Consider the following 15,358-nt stretch of genomic DNA (forward strand, 5'->3'; position numbering starts at 1 on the left):
TCAGTTACTTCCTCTGTAAAATGGGGACAGCAGCCTGGGGACCAAAACACTGCAGACCGTAGAGTGTTGCCCCGCACAGAGAACAGCACCCCTCTGCTGGCCCTCCCCCCGCAACGCCCGTTCTGGCCCCTCTGCCCGCCTCCATCGGCGTCCTCGTGACCGTCCGGCAGCGTGCTGGTTTAGCCCGGTAAGTGACAGACGGCTCTGGCCACTCATGAGTGCGTGGCTCCCCTGCCAAGGCAGTGCTCTCCCCCTGCCCCGCACCTCCCGCGAGCCCCTCCCTCACCTTGAGTCACCACCTTGCCGAAGACAGGCAGGGAGTCGAGCGTGGAGCAGTTCCAGCGCCGGTTCCGGAACTGGTACTGACACTCCTCGATGGCGAGCTGAGCACCTCGGCGCACCGAGTCCATCACCTCAAGGTTCCGCTTGCACATCTGCACCTGCCTCTGGATCAGGCCCTTGAGCTTCTCGCACGTCTCCTCCTCCGAGATGCTCCCCACGGAGGACAGCTTGGCCAGGTACCTGGGGAGAAGGTGGCGGGGTGGAGTGTGGTGCAGCGATCCCTCCCCCTCTCTCTGCTGCCGGGACGAGGCTGTGCCCAGCCCAGGTCCCTGGGAGCTGACTCATCCCGGTGGTGGCTCGTGGCTGTGCCTTCTCTCTCTGGATCCAGCGACAGGCCCCCTTGCCTGGCTTTTGGGACCAGAGGGGGAAGTGCCGTCTCATCGTAAGAAGGCTTCCGCCCCAGCCAAAGCAGGCCAAAGCACTGAGAGGGACGCTGACGGAGCCCCCACGGGACCCCTCCTGGCCCAGGGTGGCCCCTGCACCAGCGTCTGTACCCCAATGTTACGCCAGACTTGGCCCCTGGGCTCTGACCCCTTCACGTCCCTCTAGCTGGGACGCTAGAACCGCTGCACTCGTGTCTCTTTCCGCACCCCCAGGCAAGGACCCCAGTGAACGAAGCCCGCATTCTGGCTGCAAGGCCCAGACCCTCACTGTCGGCCACATCCCGGGGCACCAGACGGTGACCAGCATCAACTGCAGCTGGGGGACTCGAGATGATGAGTGCGTGGATGGTGGCAGGGGAGGAGGGCTTAAAACCAGTGTGCCGTGCTCGTCCGTCAGCCCCTGGAGTTTTTGTGGCTTGACGATGGGGCAACATCTGGTTCCATCTCATAGAATTATGGTGGGATCACGAGCTAGATACCTTATGTCAGGGAGCTCTGGGACCCGGCCTTTGGGGAGAAGGGGCTCTAAAGTGTCTACTTCAGGGGAGGACAGGAGGGAGCGCTGCTGTTCATTGGACACCCACTATGTGTCGTGCACGGTGGCGGTCACTATATTCTGCTGCACCCTTGCCTCCCATCTATGAGGTGGTAATTGTTATGCCCATTTTATGGATTCCAAAATGAAGGCTAAGAGGGTGACACAGATGGCAAGTGCCAGAGCTGAGCTTCAAACCCCTTCAAACCCTGTGGGCCTTCCCCCTGCCTGTCCTCCTCCATGGTAAGTTGAGGGGCAAGTTGAGACTCTGTGTCACCTAAGGACAGACACTGTGATCGGGACCAGGAGGCCAGAGAGCCGGAAGCAAGACACATGAATGCTCACCAGGATGGGAGCAGAGCTAGGGAAAGGCCCTGTCAGGAAGAAGTGGTCCCTCCCAAGGGACAGAGGTGTGCACTGCCTGAACACCTACTAAGTGCCGGGTATGTTTCAGATAGGTGAAGTGACTGGCTCGGGGTCACCTGGCTTGTCTAGTTTGGAGGCAGATCTACTAGTTTGGAGCCCAGGTCCGGATAACCCCATGACTGTTCTAAGCACTGCCCCTCAGCCTGCCCCCCCCCCTCCCCTCTAGCATCCTTGGCCAGGGCCAAGTGAACATAGTAGGTGCACAAGGGGGAGCTGAGTGCTGGGAGGAGAGCTGAGTGGTAACTCTGAAGGCCTCCTCTCCCTTTCCTTGCCCTCACTTCCCACCTGTTCAGTGGGACATGATCTGCTCCCCTCCCAGGGCGGGGCTGGCAGGGGCTGCCTTCCAGGTCCTTGGAGGAGCAACAGAGTAGAGTATCGCAGACTTCCAGAATGCTCCCTGACAGATAGTCTGGTCCATTATACAGGTGAGCAGAGTGAGGGAAAGGGGCCTTCCCACCGTCTCCCAGGAGGAAACTCAGAGCCTGGCTCTACCCTTAGTCTCGGTCACACAACAGGGGCTCGAAACAAAGAGAGCGAGTATCCTGCTGCCCCCGACTCTATAGTGAGCCAGTCCCCCACCGGGAGCTTGGCCAGCCACCCTGGTCTGGGGGAGCTTTCTAGGCATGGAAGTGGAGATGCTTGGAGGTGATGAAGCCGCACAAATTTCTTGTCCATAGAAGGATCAAGGGGGAAGGCCCACTCCATGGGACTCAGTTTTCTCATCTGTAACGTGGGGAAGTTACCACTGGTTCTGGCTAAGTCAAGGAACTGTGGTCAGAGCAAAAGGGGGTCCTGTGTGTGAAAGATGGGCTGACAAGGGGTCTGAGGCAGTAGGGCAGGAACTTGCCATTTGTTTGCCAAATGAAGTAAAGGAATAAATGATGAGCAAAGAAGTACACAGAAAGCCCTCTTAAAATATGGGACATTTTTATGACTACGGTAATAAGCACAGTTAGCTTTCATGCAGCTTAGGACCAGGCTAAGCACTTCGCTTACATTGTTGCATTTATCCTCCTAGCAAAGCCAACGGACCCCTGTTTTATAGAGGAAGAAACGGAGGCACAGACCCGTTACGTAGTTTGCCTTGTGTGCAAGGTCATCCAGCTCATAAGAGGCGGAGCAGGGACTTGAACCCGGTTTTGCCCAACTTCAAAGCCTTTGAAGTGGATACAATGCTGTTTTAAGTGGCTCGAGGACTAGAACTGGCCCCAGCAGGCAGGAGCTGCTGGGAGCCAGGTTTGCTCAACCTAAGGATGCTGGTCAAGGTGGAGACGATGGGCTGCCAACCGGTTGCCGAGTTCTCCTCCCCCGGAGGTGTGTGAGCAGCAGGTGGATTCTGTGTGTCAGGCATGGGGGCTGGCCCAGAGGAATGGTTCTCGAATCTGGCTGAGCATCGAAACGTTTGTGGGGTTTGTTGAAAGTGCAGGTGCCGGGGCCTCGCTCCAGGCGGGGCTGGGTGGGCATCTGGGCTTTTGACACGTTCCCAGGAGCAGCTGTGAAGCCAGACTGGCCCTGGAGGGCACTTCAGGGGAAGCTCTTGGCCAACCGCAGGGGATGTTTCCTTCTATGCCCGAGGGAGATCTGATTCTGGGACCCACTTTCCGCCTCACGGCTGCATCAGCTCCCCCACCCCCTGCCCCCCACCTCCTGGTTGTGGGGCTTGAGTCTAGCTGTCTTTATCTAGAAATGGAGATAATGGTTCCTATCCCAGAGGGCTGCTGTGAGAAATTAAGGTGATTTGATGTGGTTGGTGCTGCCGGCTCTTAGCCGGGCCCACGGGAGGTGTGCTGTAGCTGCGAGGATCCCCCCAACTTCCCTGGCAGCACACGGGTGAGTAGAAGGTGGGTGGTCTTGGGCTGAGGCATCCAACCTTCCCTTCCTCTCCCCACATTCCTTGCTTCCTGGAGGCCCCCCCTGTCTTCTCTGCCAGGTCCTGCCTCAGGGATGCAGAGACTAGCAGGAGCCTGAGCCTCCCAGAGGGGAGACAAGGGTGGGAAGGTGGTGGAGGGGCAAGGGGAGGGTGCATCTGGAGGGGGAGGGGACACACTGGCTCCTCAGCCCTGTCTGGGTGCTCCCCGTGCCTGGGCCAGGTCCCCTATGGCCCTAGTCCCACCTGGTGCTCTTGGCCTGCAGGGGGCGCCAAGAGCCCAGCTACTGGCTGTGGGCCAGGTCCATGTTTGGGAGGCCACCGGTGAGGGGACAAGGAGTTGGGCCTCAAGTTGGATCCTTTCCTGCTCAGATCCAGACCTGGCCTCTTGAATAAGGGTGGGATCCCCTATTCCCTGAAGGGCATGGGGGCACAGAGCTGGCCCCTGTTCCCTCTGCATCCAGCCGATGGGCCAGGTCAGGCTGTACAGGCTCCAGGCTCCTGGTGGAGGGAGGTGTTCAAGGGCAGGGCTTCTCTGGGTAGGGAATGCTGGCTGGGGAGGCCTGGCTGAGCTACCAGCCCACAGTGTGACCTTGGGCAAGTCCCTGCCTACCCGGAGCTTGGGTCCTCGTGGGGACACTAAACTGGTGGGTCTGTGAGGCCTTTCCCTCTGTCAGAGTGACAGTCCCTCTTCTACAGATGGGGATGGAGGTGTCCAAGCCTCAAAGGCCTCAGGAACCCCTGCATTGAATGAGAAATAAAGTAGACCAGGGAAGCCCTCTCCCCTAGGCTAGACTCAGTGAGGGGAGGCAGCCTGAAATAACCGTCCTACGGCTTTAGGGGCAGGCTGCTGGGTGGCCATGGCCGTGAGTCACTGGGACAGCTTCCAGGAAGAAGCTGAGAACCCTCTTCCGCTGAGGAGTGTGCCTGTCCCCCCCACCCCCCACGGCTGGCACCAGTGCCACCCCCCAGCCCCTGCCTTCATCTGGCTCAACAGCTGTCCCCTTCCATGCAGGAGACACAGCTCCACCCCACCTCGATTCTCCTGGGTCCCAGAGTCTTGCCTGGGAAGGCCTGGCTGCCAGGACTGGACGTGCAGCTGGGAACAGGGCGGAGAGAGTTGGGACCCCGGGCATCACAGGCCCTTGCCCGCACAGCCCGCTTGTTCTGGTGCCCAGCCTCATTTTACAGAGGAGCAAACTGAGGCCCCGAGAGGTGGAGGGACTCACCCAAAGTCACACAGCCAGTGAGTGAGTGGCGGGGAGCTCTGTGTCTCCTGTACCCCGGTTGTGGATCTGCCTTGTTTGACAGCCGTGGGGGCTGACACTACCCTCAATGTCGCGTCCGGCCCATGGCCTCCTCGGGGCCCGGCACAGGTTGTGGCACATAGAAGGTGCTCAATAAATGCCTACAGCATGATGGAGGGCTCTGTCCCCCTCGGCTCACCTCTTGGCAGAGTCGTCAGGGTAGGGAGGAGCGGGGGTGAGGGAGTAAAATGGGGGCTGCCTTTGCCTTTGAGGGCTGGAGGCTGTGAGAGGCTAGAACCCACATTTTCCTGGGGGCCTCAGGAATCCCCTCTCTGCACCCTAAGGTGGCTCGGCCTTTTCCCCGGAGACACGTGTGCCACTTGATGACCCTGGAGCTGGGCCGGGCCCAAATGTTGGCTGCACAAGCCATTTCTGGGGGGCACAGAGAACCCGGGAGTGATCGGTATTGGCTGCCGCTGGGCTAGGTGGCCAGGCCCGTGGAGGGCCTCGACCATCTCTGCTCCTTCTCTCGCTCTGGTTGCCTTGCCCCAGTTTAGGCTTCTTCCTGCCACTGCTGAGTACAGGCTTAGCAATTTGCCACCTGCTGCTCCAGCCACCCAGGACTCTAGCCACAGCCCCGCCATCGATCAGGTTACCCCAGCAGCCCGGGCTGCCCCGGCTGCCGCTGCCAGCCAGCTCGTGCCCCCATCTTCTCCAACGGGGGCTGCGGGTCCCACAGGCCCCTCCCAGGAGGCCCTCCCCGCCGGCCCGTGCCGAAGCCTGCGAGGCTGGAGGGCCCTGGCCCTGCCAGGGAGATCAGATCCTCTCGGCCACCTGCTGTTTTCATTAGAAACTAAAATTAGCTGGGCTTGTCCCAAGCTTTTCCAGGTTTGCTTGCTTTTTAAAAAAAATATACAAATTCCTAGAGAAAAATCCGCACCTCTGCGCCTCCTCTCAGCTCTTACCCTGCGCGTCAAGAGGAGAGGAGACGGGAAATAGCTGGAGCGTTTGGGAGGCCAAGCAGATCAGTGTCGTGGGTCCTGGCCCCGCGGGTATCCAGGTGGGGGCTGGGACGCCAGCCCAGGCCTCTCTGCCCCCTCCCTCTGGCCTCCCTGCCTGCCTGGGCCACATTTAGAGCCTCCTCAGGAGTGGCAGTGCCTGGGACACCAGGGAGGAAGGAGGCCAAGCAGGCGGGAGGAGGAGCCGGAAGGAACCGGAGTGCCTGCCGAACAGTGAGCCGCCTGGGGAGACACGGCCGCGTGAAGGCAAGCATGCCACGGGTCCCACCCAGGACCACGTTCTCTCCGGGGGTGGCCAGCACCTGGCTCCCCGGGTCCCCATCACGCCCCTCAGCTGTTCTCGGGCCTCCGGATGTTTCTGCACCCACGGTCTCCGAATCCCGAGGCCCTGTCCTGGAGACCTATCATTTCGCACGGCCCACAGGGTGGCACACTGTGCGAGAGAGATGGCAGACTGGGTCAGAATCCCAGCTCTGTGTTCCCGGAGGCAAGTTAGCGAGCATCTCTGAACCTCAGTGTCTTCATCTGCTGTAGAATGGGGAGAATAATAGTTCTCACCTCAAGAGACATCAACGGATTAAATGTTCACATAGTAGCCACTGCTCCCCGGTTGGCAACATTACCAAGTCCTATTGATCGTCACTGTGGTCATTAAGGTGTTTACCGTCATCACCTTCATCATCACTGCCACCTCAAAGCCCCTGCGCAGTCCCTCGAGCTGGGCCCTCTGCTGGACTGCAGAACAGTCCTGTTCACTGGTCTTCTTTTGCTCGGCTCTTTTAGACGGGGGTTCACCAGCCTGAGGGAAAGACACACCCCCACTGGGAAGGGCGGACACTTCGGCCTCCATCCCCACTGCAGAGCTTGGACACAGCTTGCTCCGATGGAGCACACAGAGCTGAAGGATGCTTGCCGGTGACCTGGGCCCACTGGTCGGACCCTCCAGGGACCAGGGGTCCAACAGGTGGGACACAAGTGGGTGCTTTAGGAGATCAGAGGCTGGGGCACCGCGGTGAGGGGGCTAGGGACAGGGGGGTCCAGTGCAGGCTCAGTGTGTCTGGGGGACTTGGGAGCCCTTTGCGGGACAAGATTGACAGGAAGGGAGGGACCTCATGTCCCCTGTCACCTGTGCTCTTCAAACAACAGCCACATGCTTTAACATATCCTTAGTGCAGCCACGCAGGGTTGGCCAGGACGGTATCATCGCCCTCCATTTTACAGATGAGGTTCCGGGAGGCATGTGTTCAAGGCCATGCAGCCAGTCAGGGCTGGGCAGCATTTGAACACAGGTCATTCTGGCTCCTAAGCCTGGGTTGGCGGATCAGGCTCCAAAGATGGAGTGGGGTAGTGACAATGATTTGAGGAAGGTGGCTTCATTCTTCCATTGCTGAGACCTTCTGCAGTCCCAGGGCTTTTGGGGACCATAGCAAAGGCATCTGCTCTGCTTTTAGGAACAAAGGATACTGGGGAGGGAAGTGTCTCAGTGTGGGCAGCCTGGATGGCTTCTGGGGCCATGGAAGGGGCTGCTGCTACTGGCCTGAAAGTCCTGGAGGGGCAGCCAGTAAGGAGGGGTCAGCCTTGGAGACACAGTGGTTGTAGGGGTGGTGGGCACAGCCTCCCCTCCACCTTCTCCCCGGCCTTGGCAGAACTCTGGAGTCCTCGGTGCCCAGGTCAAGTTCTCTTTGTCCCAAGTGCCTTTCCTCAGCTTGGGGGTGGGGGGGCGGATGATGGCCTTTCCTGGAGCCCAAGTCCCTACTTCTGTACCTCGGGGCACTATTCCCCCTCCTCCTGTCTCCTGGGACCCCTCGCTTCCTTTGCTCTCCATCCTCAGAAGCCTCAGCAGCCCCTGTTTTTGTCTTTTCACTTCCCAGTTTCCATTGCTTTCCCACACCTGGTAGCCCAGCTCCTACATGTCATTCCTGAGGGCTTCCTGAGTGGGAGCCCCCCTCCCACTCACCATCTCACAGTATTTGTTCCTGGGGAGCCGGTGGCTGACTCAGGGCCGGCAAGTAGCCACTCAGACCTTAGCTGGATGGCCCCAGAGCTGCACCAGAAAGTAGGAATTTTCCTTCTCTCCGCAGGGCAGGTGTGATTGTGGGGGTGAGTGGGCATCAAAGTTAGGGCACTTCCTGACCTTGCCTTGCCTCCTGTTTGCCAGAAGAGAGCTTCTCCCTTGCAAAGACCCACCCGACGCTTGTCCCCCGAGTGCCTCTCTCGCCTTTGTAGCCACTGAAGCGTTCATCCTCTCTCGCTCGGCTGAGGGAGCCCAGGGGGTGGGAGCGAGGAGGGGTGGCTGAAACCCCAGCTGAGCTGTCCAGGGCAGGAGCTGGCTTCCTAGAGTGGGGCTCATGCTCTGGTGGCTCCAGGTTGCTAGTGACTTCCTTGGCTTTGGCAGATCCCTTCTGAAGGCACCGTTTCCCGGAGAGCCTGTGGCCAAACCTGCGCCCCCATCCCAACAAGGCAGCTAGGACAACTTTGGTCCCTTCCTCGCTCCAGTCGCTCATAACCTCCCATAGAGGATGACAGGCTAGGGTGTGGGGCTGCAGGGAAAGTCCTGGGAAGACAGTCAGGAGACCTGGGATGCAGTTCCACCTCTATCACTAAGGTGCTCTGTGGCCCCAAGAGCCCACCACAGTGCCTGGTGGGGCGAGTCTTGACAAGCAAGCATTTGCCATGACTGAATGGGGCTTTTTCCAGGCATGCCCCTGCTCGGAGGTTCAGGGTCCCTGCAAGGGTTGAATGGGTAATCTCCCGGGACCCTTCAAATTCTGATGGCCGTGACTTGGCCCTCGATTCTCCGGCGTGCCAGGACCGCCAGGACCCCGACTCGAGAGGAATGCCCTGCTGTTACCGGCCCTTGAGGAAGAGTTCCTGGAACCCAGTCCTGCCATGATAGGTCCCGTGTGTGAACAGAGTGAGAAATAGGGTCTGAAAGAACCATCCAGGAGTCACAGCAGGAAGAGGCCCCTGGAGTCTCAGCAGAAATTTCCCGCTGCTTCTAATGGGCCTCTCCAAAGTTCCCTTGTGAGCTGTGAGCTGCTAGCGGTTGGGAGGTTCCTTCCCTCCTTGAGCACATGCCTCCCTCCTCCTACCCACCTTCCTTCCCTCTCTGCTCAGACCAGGTCCCCTCCACGGTGGGGTTTGTGACTTGGTCAGGGGAACTTTTAGAACGTAGTTGGGTTTAAAGTTTGCCAGGAGATGGGGGAGGTGGGGAGGGGCTTGGATGGGGAAAGGGGGAGCTGGTGGGGGTCACAGCAGGGAGCGAGCCTTCCCCTGGGTTTGGCTGGATCACAGAAGACGCAGTTCAGGACTCAGAGATAAAACCTGGCAACTCCTGAGGCCATCTGGACCGCAACCATGGGGTCGCGGCTTTGCCTTCCAGCTGAGTTTGCTGAGCAAACGGCAGCGGCTCTGGCAAGCTGGTTTGCAGTGGGGGTGACTGGAGGGGCCGGAGGGGCAGCTGTCACCCCCGTCCGCGGCTCCCTGGCCAACCCTGTGCCCAGTTGGCTCAGGCCAAGCCCTTCTTCCCAGAGGGAAGAACAAGAAAAGGAGGCTTGTCGTAAATGCTCAGCTTTGCAAACGCACCCACAGGGCCCGAGTTGGGCGAGTTTCAACAGGTTTGGGGAACACTGTCTTGTCAGATGCTTGCTGAGTTGCTCAATTGCTAATCCCAGGCTGAGGGAAGAAAGTCAAGCCATAGCAGACAGCTGGGTGATGACTGCCGCCTGAGTAAACCCCTCAGGCAGAGCCTGGTCTTCGGGCTCTGCCACGGAGGGTGAGGGAGAGAAAGGGCTTAGGCAGGATCTGGGCGGGGGGGGGGGGGGGGGGAGGTGCACCCTGGCAGGGGAGCTACGGGGGCCAGAGTAGCAGATCTGCTGGGTGACAGACAGCCACACTCCCTGACACTCACGTTGGCCCATCTTAGCATCACCTGAGACTCAGGGGGTTACAGTGGAGCTTCCCTCCTACTTGAGGTCTCTAAGATCGGGCACCATTTGACAAAAACTTACAGCCCTCTGGAGCGAACAAGCCTTTCCCCTTTTCGCCCATCAGATATTGACTGAGCACCTAAGCACACTTGACATTCAGGTTTTATAACCTCGTAGAAGTACAAAGCCACCCTACTGGACTGTAGTTACATACAGTACGAAACTGTCCTATAGGCAGGGGGATAAAAGCCAGGAGATGGGGACATGCGAGAGCACGTCAAGCTCAAGTCCTGATTCTGATTTGCAGAATGTCCTTGGGGAAGCAGCTGCACCTCTGGGCCTCTGAAGCGAGATTGAAAAGAATACAGACCCCTTGTTCCAAAAGTGGGAAGGGAGAGGTTACACGGTTCTAATAGGGTCATGGGTGTGAAAGTGCTTCATAAACCACTGATTCTCAATGGGGGGTAATCTTGTCCCCCAAGGGGACATTTGGCCATGTCTAGAGCACCTGGGGATATGCTACTGGCATCTAGTAGGAGAAGCCAGGGATGCTGCTGAACATCATACAACGCACAAGACGGGCCCAAAATATCAACGGTGCAGTTTGGGAAATCCTGGCATAAACTATAAAGGGCTGTGGATGCGTGAGTGATTGATGGGACGCCCAGAGTCAGGGGAGGAGCACCAAGGAGGGGGGTTTACTATCTAGAAGGGAGGGAGGGATCCTTTATAGCTGGGGATCGGGAGGCTCTTCCTGGGGGAGATGTGCCACACACCTTCACCTGTGGGACTGGCTCTGCCCACACCTGGCCCAGTGAGTTGCACCCAGAGTGTCAGGCCTCAGTCTGCTCATGGTCAAGGAGGTCACCGGCTGTGGCCCCCCTTGCTGGGCAAATAGGCACACGGGAGCTTGGACCAGAGATGCACACCTGTGGGGAGTCAGATGCAGTGAGGGTGAGATGCTTCCCCCAGCCGCCCTGAAGGGCGCTCCCAGACACACCTCCTCTGGCCACCAGGATTTGCCTGTGAGCCGGGCCGGACCTCCCTGGCTTTGTGAGGCTCTTGCAGGAGCCCTGGTTGAAGAGCAGGGAGGCGGCAGCCGATGATCCTACCTGTGTGACCCGTGTAAGAGCACAGGATCCCGACAGAGCAGTCTGGGGTAAACAGGGCTTGCGAGCAGCAGGCTGAAGGCTCATTCTCTCCATCATCCCTATAAACAAGGACACGACTCCCCCATCGCACCAACAGCCGCCCTCCATCTCCAGCAGCAGCCATGCCGGCCATTCCCAGCGCAAGCGTGCCTGGCACTGCGCTCGGTGTGCTATGTGCACGAGCTCACACTTGCCTCACTACCGTCCAAGAGTGGGTGCCACTTATATACAGATGAGGAACTTGAGGTTAAGTAACCTGTCTGTCGTCACTCAGCCGGTCAGCGGCAGACCTGGGATGGACCTGCGGGCTGTCTTGGAGACCTGGTTCTTAGCCACTCTGTTGGACTATCTCTGAGTGTGGAACGGCCCCCCCTACCCTCATCTGGTGGGCCTCTGCTGGGGCCCCAGCCCGGTGCACCACTGCCCTTTCTTCAGGAAATCCACAATAACGAAGCCCTCGCCAAGCTATGCCCTGACTCTTCCCAGTACTTTCATTTGGAGTTCAGAGCTATCCGCCGAGGACTGTGGCCCAGAGGGCAGGAGAGGCCCACCCAGAACCAGCCAGCTTGGGAGGCAGAGCCGGGACTGGAACCCCGGACTCTCAACTCCCAGCACGCCCAGTGTCAGAGGGAACTTTCAGGGCCGTTTCTGAGCCCATCTTTCAGAGACAGAGCCAGGCCTTTCGCCGACGGACTGTTTTCATCTATCCATCCCTCCCTCGGTGGTGGGAGCTGCCACAAGCTGCCGGCTCGCCTGGGGTGCCAGACATGAGTCTGATCGGCAGCTTTCAGCTTCTCTGGGCTTGCCCGGGCCTCAGGCTGGGGAGCCCTCCCAGCTCCAGGCTCCGTCCTGCCCGACAGCTGCACGCAGTGGGACACCTGGCCTCCCCGGCAGGCCACCGCCCTTCTGAGACAACAGACAGCATCGTCTCTCGCAACCGGCCAGCCAGCCGACCCTGGACTAAAGCCCGACACCAGGTACTTGAACGGGAACGGACACCCAGGCTTTGCCCCTCTGAGAACATTGCCAGCCGCCCTCTGGGGACCAGACGTCCACCGTGACTCAGACTTGAAAAAAATAGTGCCAGCCACCCTGCCTGGGTGGACATCTGCCTGCCCACAGCTCTTCCTTCTAAAGGCAGCTTTTGGGTCAGGTGCCCCTGCCATTTACTAACTAGGTGACTTTGGGCAGTGACCTCTGTGATCCCCAGTCTTCCCATCTGTGGAACGAGATTCAGATGTTGTCAGGATTTAGATAATGCGCTGGGAGCTATCACAATACTGATTACTACTATTGTCGTGATTCTGCCACCTCCAGGCCAAGTCCCCTCTGTGACTGCTCCAGCTCGCACCGAACCTTTCCTCTGATGGCACTAGCATGCACGCTGCCCCACCCATTCGTGTTTTTGCTTCTGTCCCGTCTTTCTAGACCCCAAGGTCCTTGGAGACCAGGCTGTGAGTGGGCTCAGTCCCTGTCTCAGGGATGGAGGTTGATAAATACAAGACGAGTGACCCCGTCTTGGAATGTGCCCAGAGATCTCTTCTCCATCACTGCCCCTCTGGTTTGGTCCCGGGAAGCCCCTTATGTTTTCCGTCTTGGGCTGTGCAGAGACCCTTGGCTCAGAGCCCGGGGTGGAGCAGGAGCGAGCTGGGTCATCCAGAGACCTGCTTCGTGGCAACCTGAGCCATCACCACCGCAGAGAACAGGTTTGCCAACCTCTCTTCTCCCTCCAGGCCGCCCCTGCTCACCCCGCCCCCCTCGCGGGAGTTGTTGGAATTCCCCCATGGTTTTGCGCGACCCAAAGCTGGGACTGCCTCCCTGGCTGGGATTTTGGGTTTGGACGTGGCTGAGGGTGGCTGGTGACACCACCTGGGCCACACTGGCTCAACCTTGGGACGGCTTCAGGGAGGGGGTATGTCAAGTCCTGGGAAGCAGCACCTGGGTTCAGTTCTCTGAGTTTGGGCAAGCAGCTTCCCCTCCTGGGGCCTCAGTTTCCTCATCTGTAAAAGGAGCTCAAACACTGGATGCTCTTGAGGGACTTTTCCCTATGGATGCTGCTCTCTTCCCTGAAGGCCTGGGTCCGATTCTGGAACTGCCACTTTGTTGTCCTCCTCTTCGTAGCCCTTGGCACTGGGCGGGCCAGCCCCAGTTCTTGTTCTTCTGATGCTCACGCTCACTTTGGAGACCCTGGCTCTGAACCCCTGCTTTCAAGGGTCAGCTCTGGGGACCCCAGAACCCCCGGTTCCAAATCAGCTTCCCTCCTCCTCGTCTCTGCGACCTAGTCCCCACTCAGGAGGCTGGCCCGCGGAGGGGAACGGGAGGAGGTGAGAGTGCCCTGGTTCCTGTAGCTTTGCCACTGCCCCTGAAGTGTTAATCAAATTAAGTCTCCAAGAAAAACAAAAGCTGTGCAGCCACTTCGGGCTGCCTTGGAGTCGCTCGCTCTCCCAACAGCTGGGAGAATTCCACATCACCTCGGTCCCCCAAGCCCTGGGTGGCTCTGACCCCAACGCACACACTCCTTCCAGCCTGCAGGGCTCCGGCTGGCCGCAATGACCTCATAGCAACAGCCATTGGACACTCGGGGCAATTTCATGGGAGATATTTGTTCTTTAGTCTTGATGCAGAGGGAATTTTTTCCTCTCCCGCTGTCTCCATGGAAACCCCAGCTACACTGTTGGCCATCCCCCTTCCCACCTCATGCTTTTCAGATCAATATTGGAGCTTGGCTCCCCACTGGCTGCCCACAGCCGATGGGGGCAGAGCTCTGGGCAGAAGGAACTGGGGCCAGAGTTAAGCCTGGGGCCGGGGGAACCGTCACTGATGGGGGGATGAAGAAGGGCTCCGGAGTCTTCTCCCTTCCCTGTTCATCTACTCACCAAAGCTCATCCCTTTAGAACCCCCGCCTCCTCCACCTGAGACCCCTCAGTGAGCCCTCTGTCCCTTCCCAGGGAGTCACCTGAGCCAGGCCCAGCAACAGAGAAACAGGCCACCAGCGGTCACCCCCGGCCACCCTCCTCCTTAGGTAGAAACACAGAGAGGTGCTGGGCTGTTGTCTTCTTCAAGGGCTGGACAGAGTTTCTTCCTGCCCCAGGGAGGAAAAGGCCGGCCACCTCCGGCCACAGGCTCTCTGAGGCTGGGTGTCCCGGTCCCTTCCCTCTTTCTACCCCTGGCTCCCGCCCCCCAAGCAGAAACAGGTCCCTGCACGCCTCCAGCCCAGCCCGCAGCTCGGCGCAGCTCGGCGCGGGGAGCTCGCTCCTGGACTGCTCGGGATTAACCTGCTATTAGGACCCAGACTCCTACCCCGTAATGGGCTTCCCCGGCGACCTGTCAGCCGAGCCCGGTCTGCGCTAGGAGCCTGGCGCCCCACCCCGGCCGCCGCCCCGCGCTCGTACCCTCGCGCTCTCGGGCGCCCCAGGCCGCCTATGGGTGCGGATGCCGCCACCACCCCTGCCGCCTCTGGGCTGGGAGCCGCACCCGGGCAGGAGCGGTGCCCAGAGGGAGGCCCAGGCGGCGGCGGCGGCGGCGGCGGCAGCGGAGAGGGCGAGCGAGCCTCGCGTCCCGCGGCCGAGACACCTGCCGGGCGCCCCCGCGCCCGCTGCCCCGCGCCGCCTGGCACCGGCCGCTGCCCCCGGGGCCTGCCCCGCCCCGCCCCGCCCGGCCCAGCCGGGTCCCGGCCCGACTTACAGCCAGTTGCTCGCGGCGGCCGAGAAGACAGCGAAGACCAGGAGGCGCAGCGAACGCAGGCACGAGCGGGGACTCATGGTGCCGCCTCGGGCGCCCGGCCCCGGGCAGCGGCTGCGGCCGCGGGGGGCCTCCCGTCGGGGCGGCAGGTGGGCGCCCCGCGGGCGGGCTGGGGCGCGGCGCCGGGGCGCGGGCCGGGGCGCGCGCGGCGGGGCTCTGCCTCCGTGCCTGCCGTCAGCCCTGCCGGCTGCTGCGCCCGCTGCCCGGCGCGGACCAGACTGTCAGCGCCGCCCCAGAGCCGGGATGCGGCGGCGGCGGCGGCGGCGGCGGCGGCGGCGGCGGCGGCGGAGGCGGGCGGGCGGGCGGCCGGGGGGGCGGGCCAGGGGCGGGCCGAGGATGGGGTTACCTGGGCGGGCCCAGCGGCCCGGGACACCCCCCCCGGGGGCGGGCCGGAGCGGCGGCGGCGGCGGCCGCCCTGGCCCGCGGGACTGGGCTTCTCCGGGGGCCTCCCGGTCGGGCGCCCCCGGAGGACTTAGGGCCGGAGCCCGCTCCGGGCACGGCTGGCTGCGCGCCGCCTAGCGCGGCCGGGCTAGAGGCGCGGCGACCCAGCTGCCCGGTCCCAGCCCCGGCCTTGGGGACAGGCGGGCACAGCTCCCCCAGCCCGCCGCTTCGGGCACTGCAGCACCGCCCTGGCCGCCCCGCCTCGCCCCCCGCCGGCGCCTCGGAGCCCGACCCCAGCCCGAGCGCGGCGGACCGACCCGAGCGCGGCGGCCCCTGG

General features: G+C 61.0%; 1 protein-coding gene across 4 annotated transcripts in view; it reads right to left on the reverse strand.

Annotated features, from left to right (window-relative positions):
• WNT4 (Wnt family member 4) overlaps positions 1–14,897 on the reverse strand; it is a 29,085-nt gene extending 14,188 nt beyond the window's left edge. For 2 of the 4 annotated variants that reach the window (XM_086715978.1, XM_086715977.1), the window contains exons 1-2: positions 14,584–14,897; positions 287–522 (exon numbers count right to left, since the gene is read on the reverse strand). In XM_086715978.1, coding sequence (XP_086572104.1) covers positions 287–522; positions 14,584–14,660 — 313 coding nt within the window. In that variant the 5' untranslated portion in view covers positions 14,661–14,897. Of the gene's footprint in view, positions 1–286; positions 523–2,973; positions 4,465–10,524; positions 11,254–14,583 lie in introns of those variants that run through there. The other 2 variants (XM_086715980.1, XM_086715979.1) reach the window with 2 other exon arrangements.
• Between the last annotated feature and the right edge of the window lie 461 nt (positions 14,898–15,358).

The sequence above is a fragment of the Puma concolor genome, chromosome C1 (genome assembly GCF_028749965.1).
Source record: "Puma concolor isolate L17-30 chromosome C1, mPumCon1.1.hap2, whole genome shotgun sequence".
Classification (NCBI taxonomy): domain Eukaryota; kingdom Metazoa; phylum Chordata; class Mammalia; order Carnivora; family Felidae; genus Puma; species Puma concolor.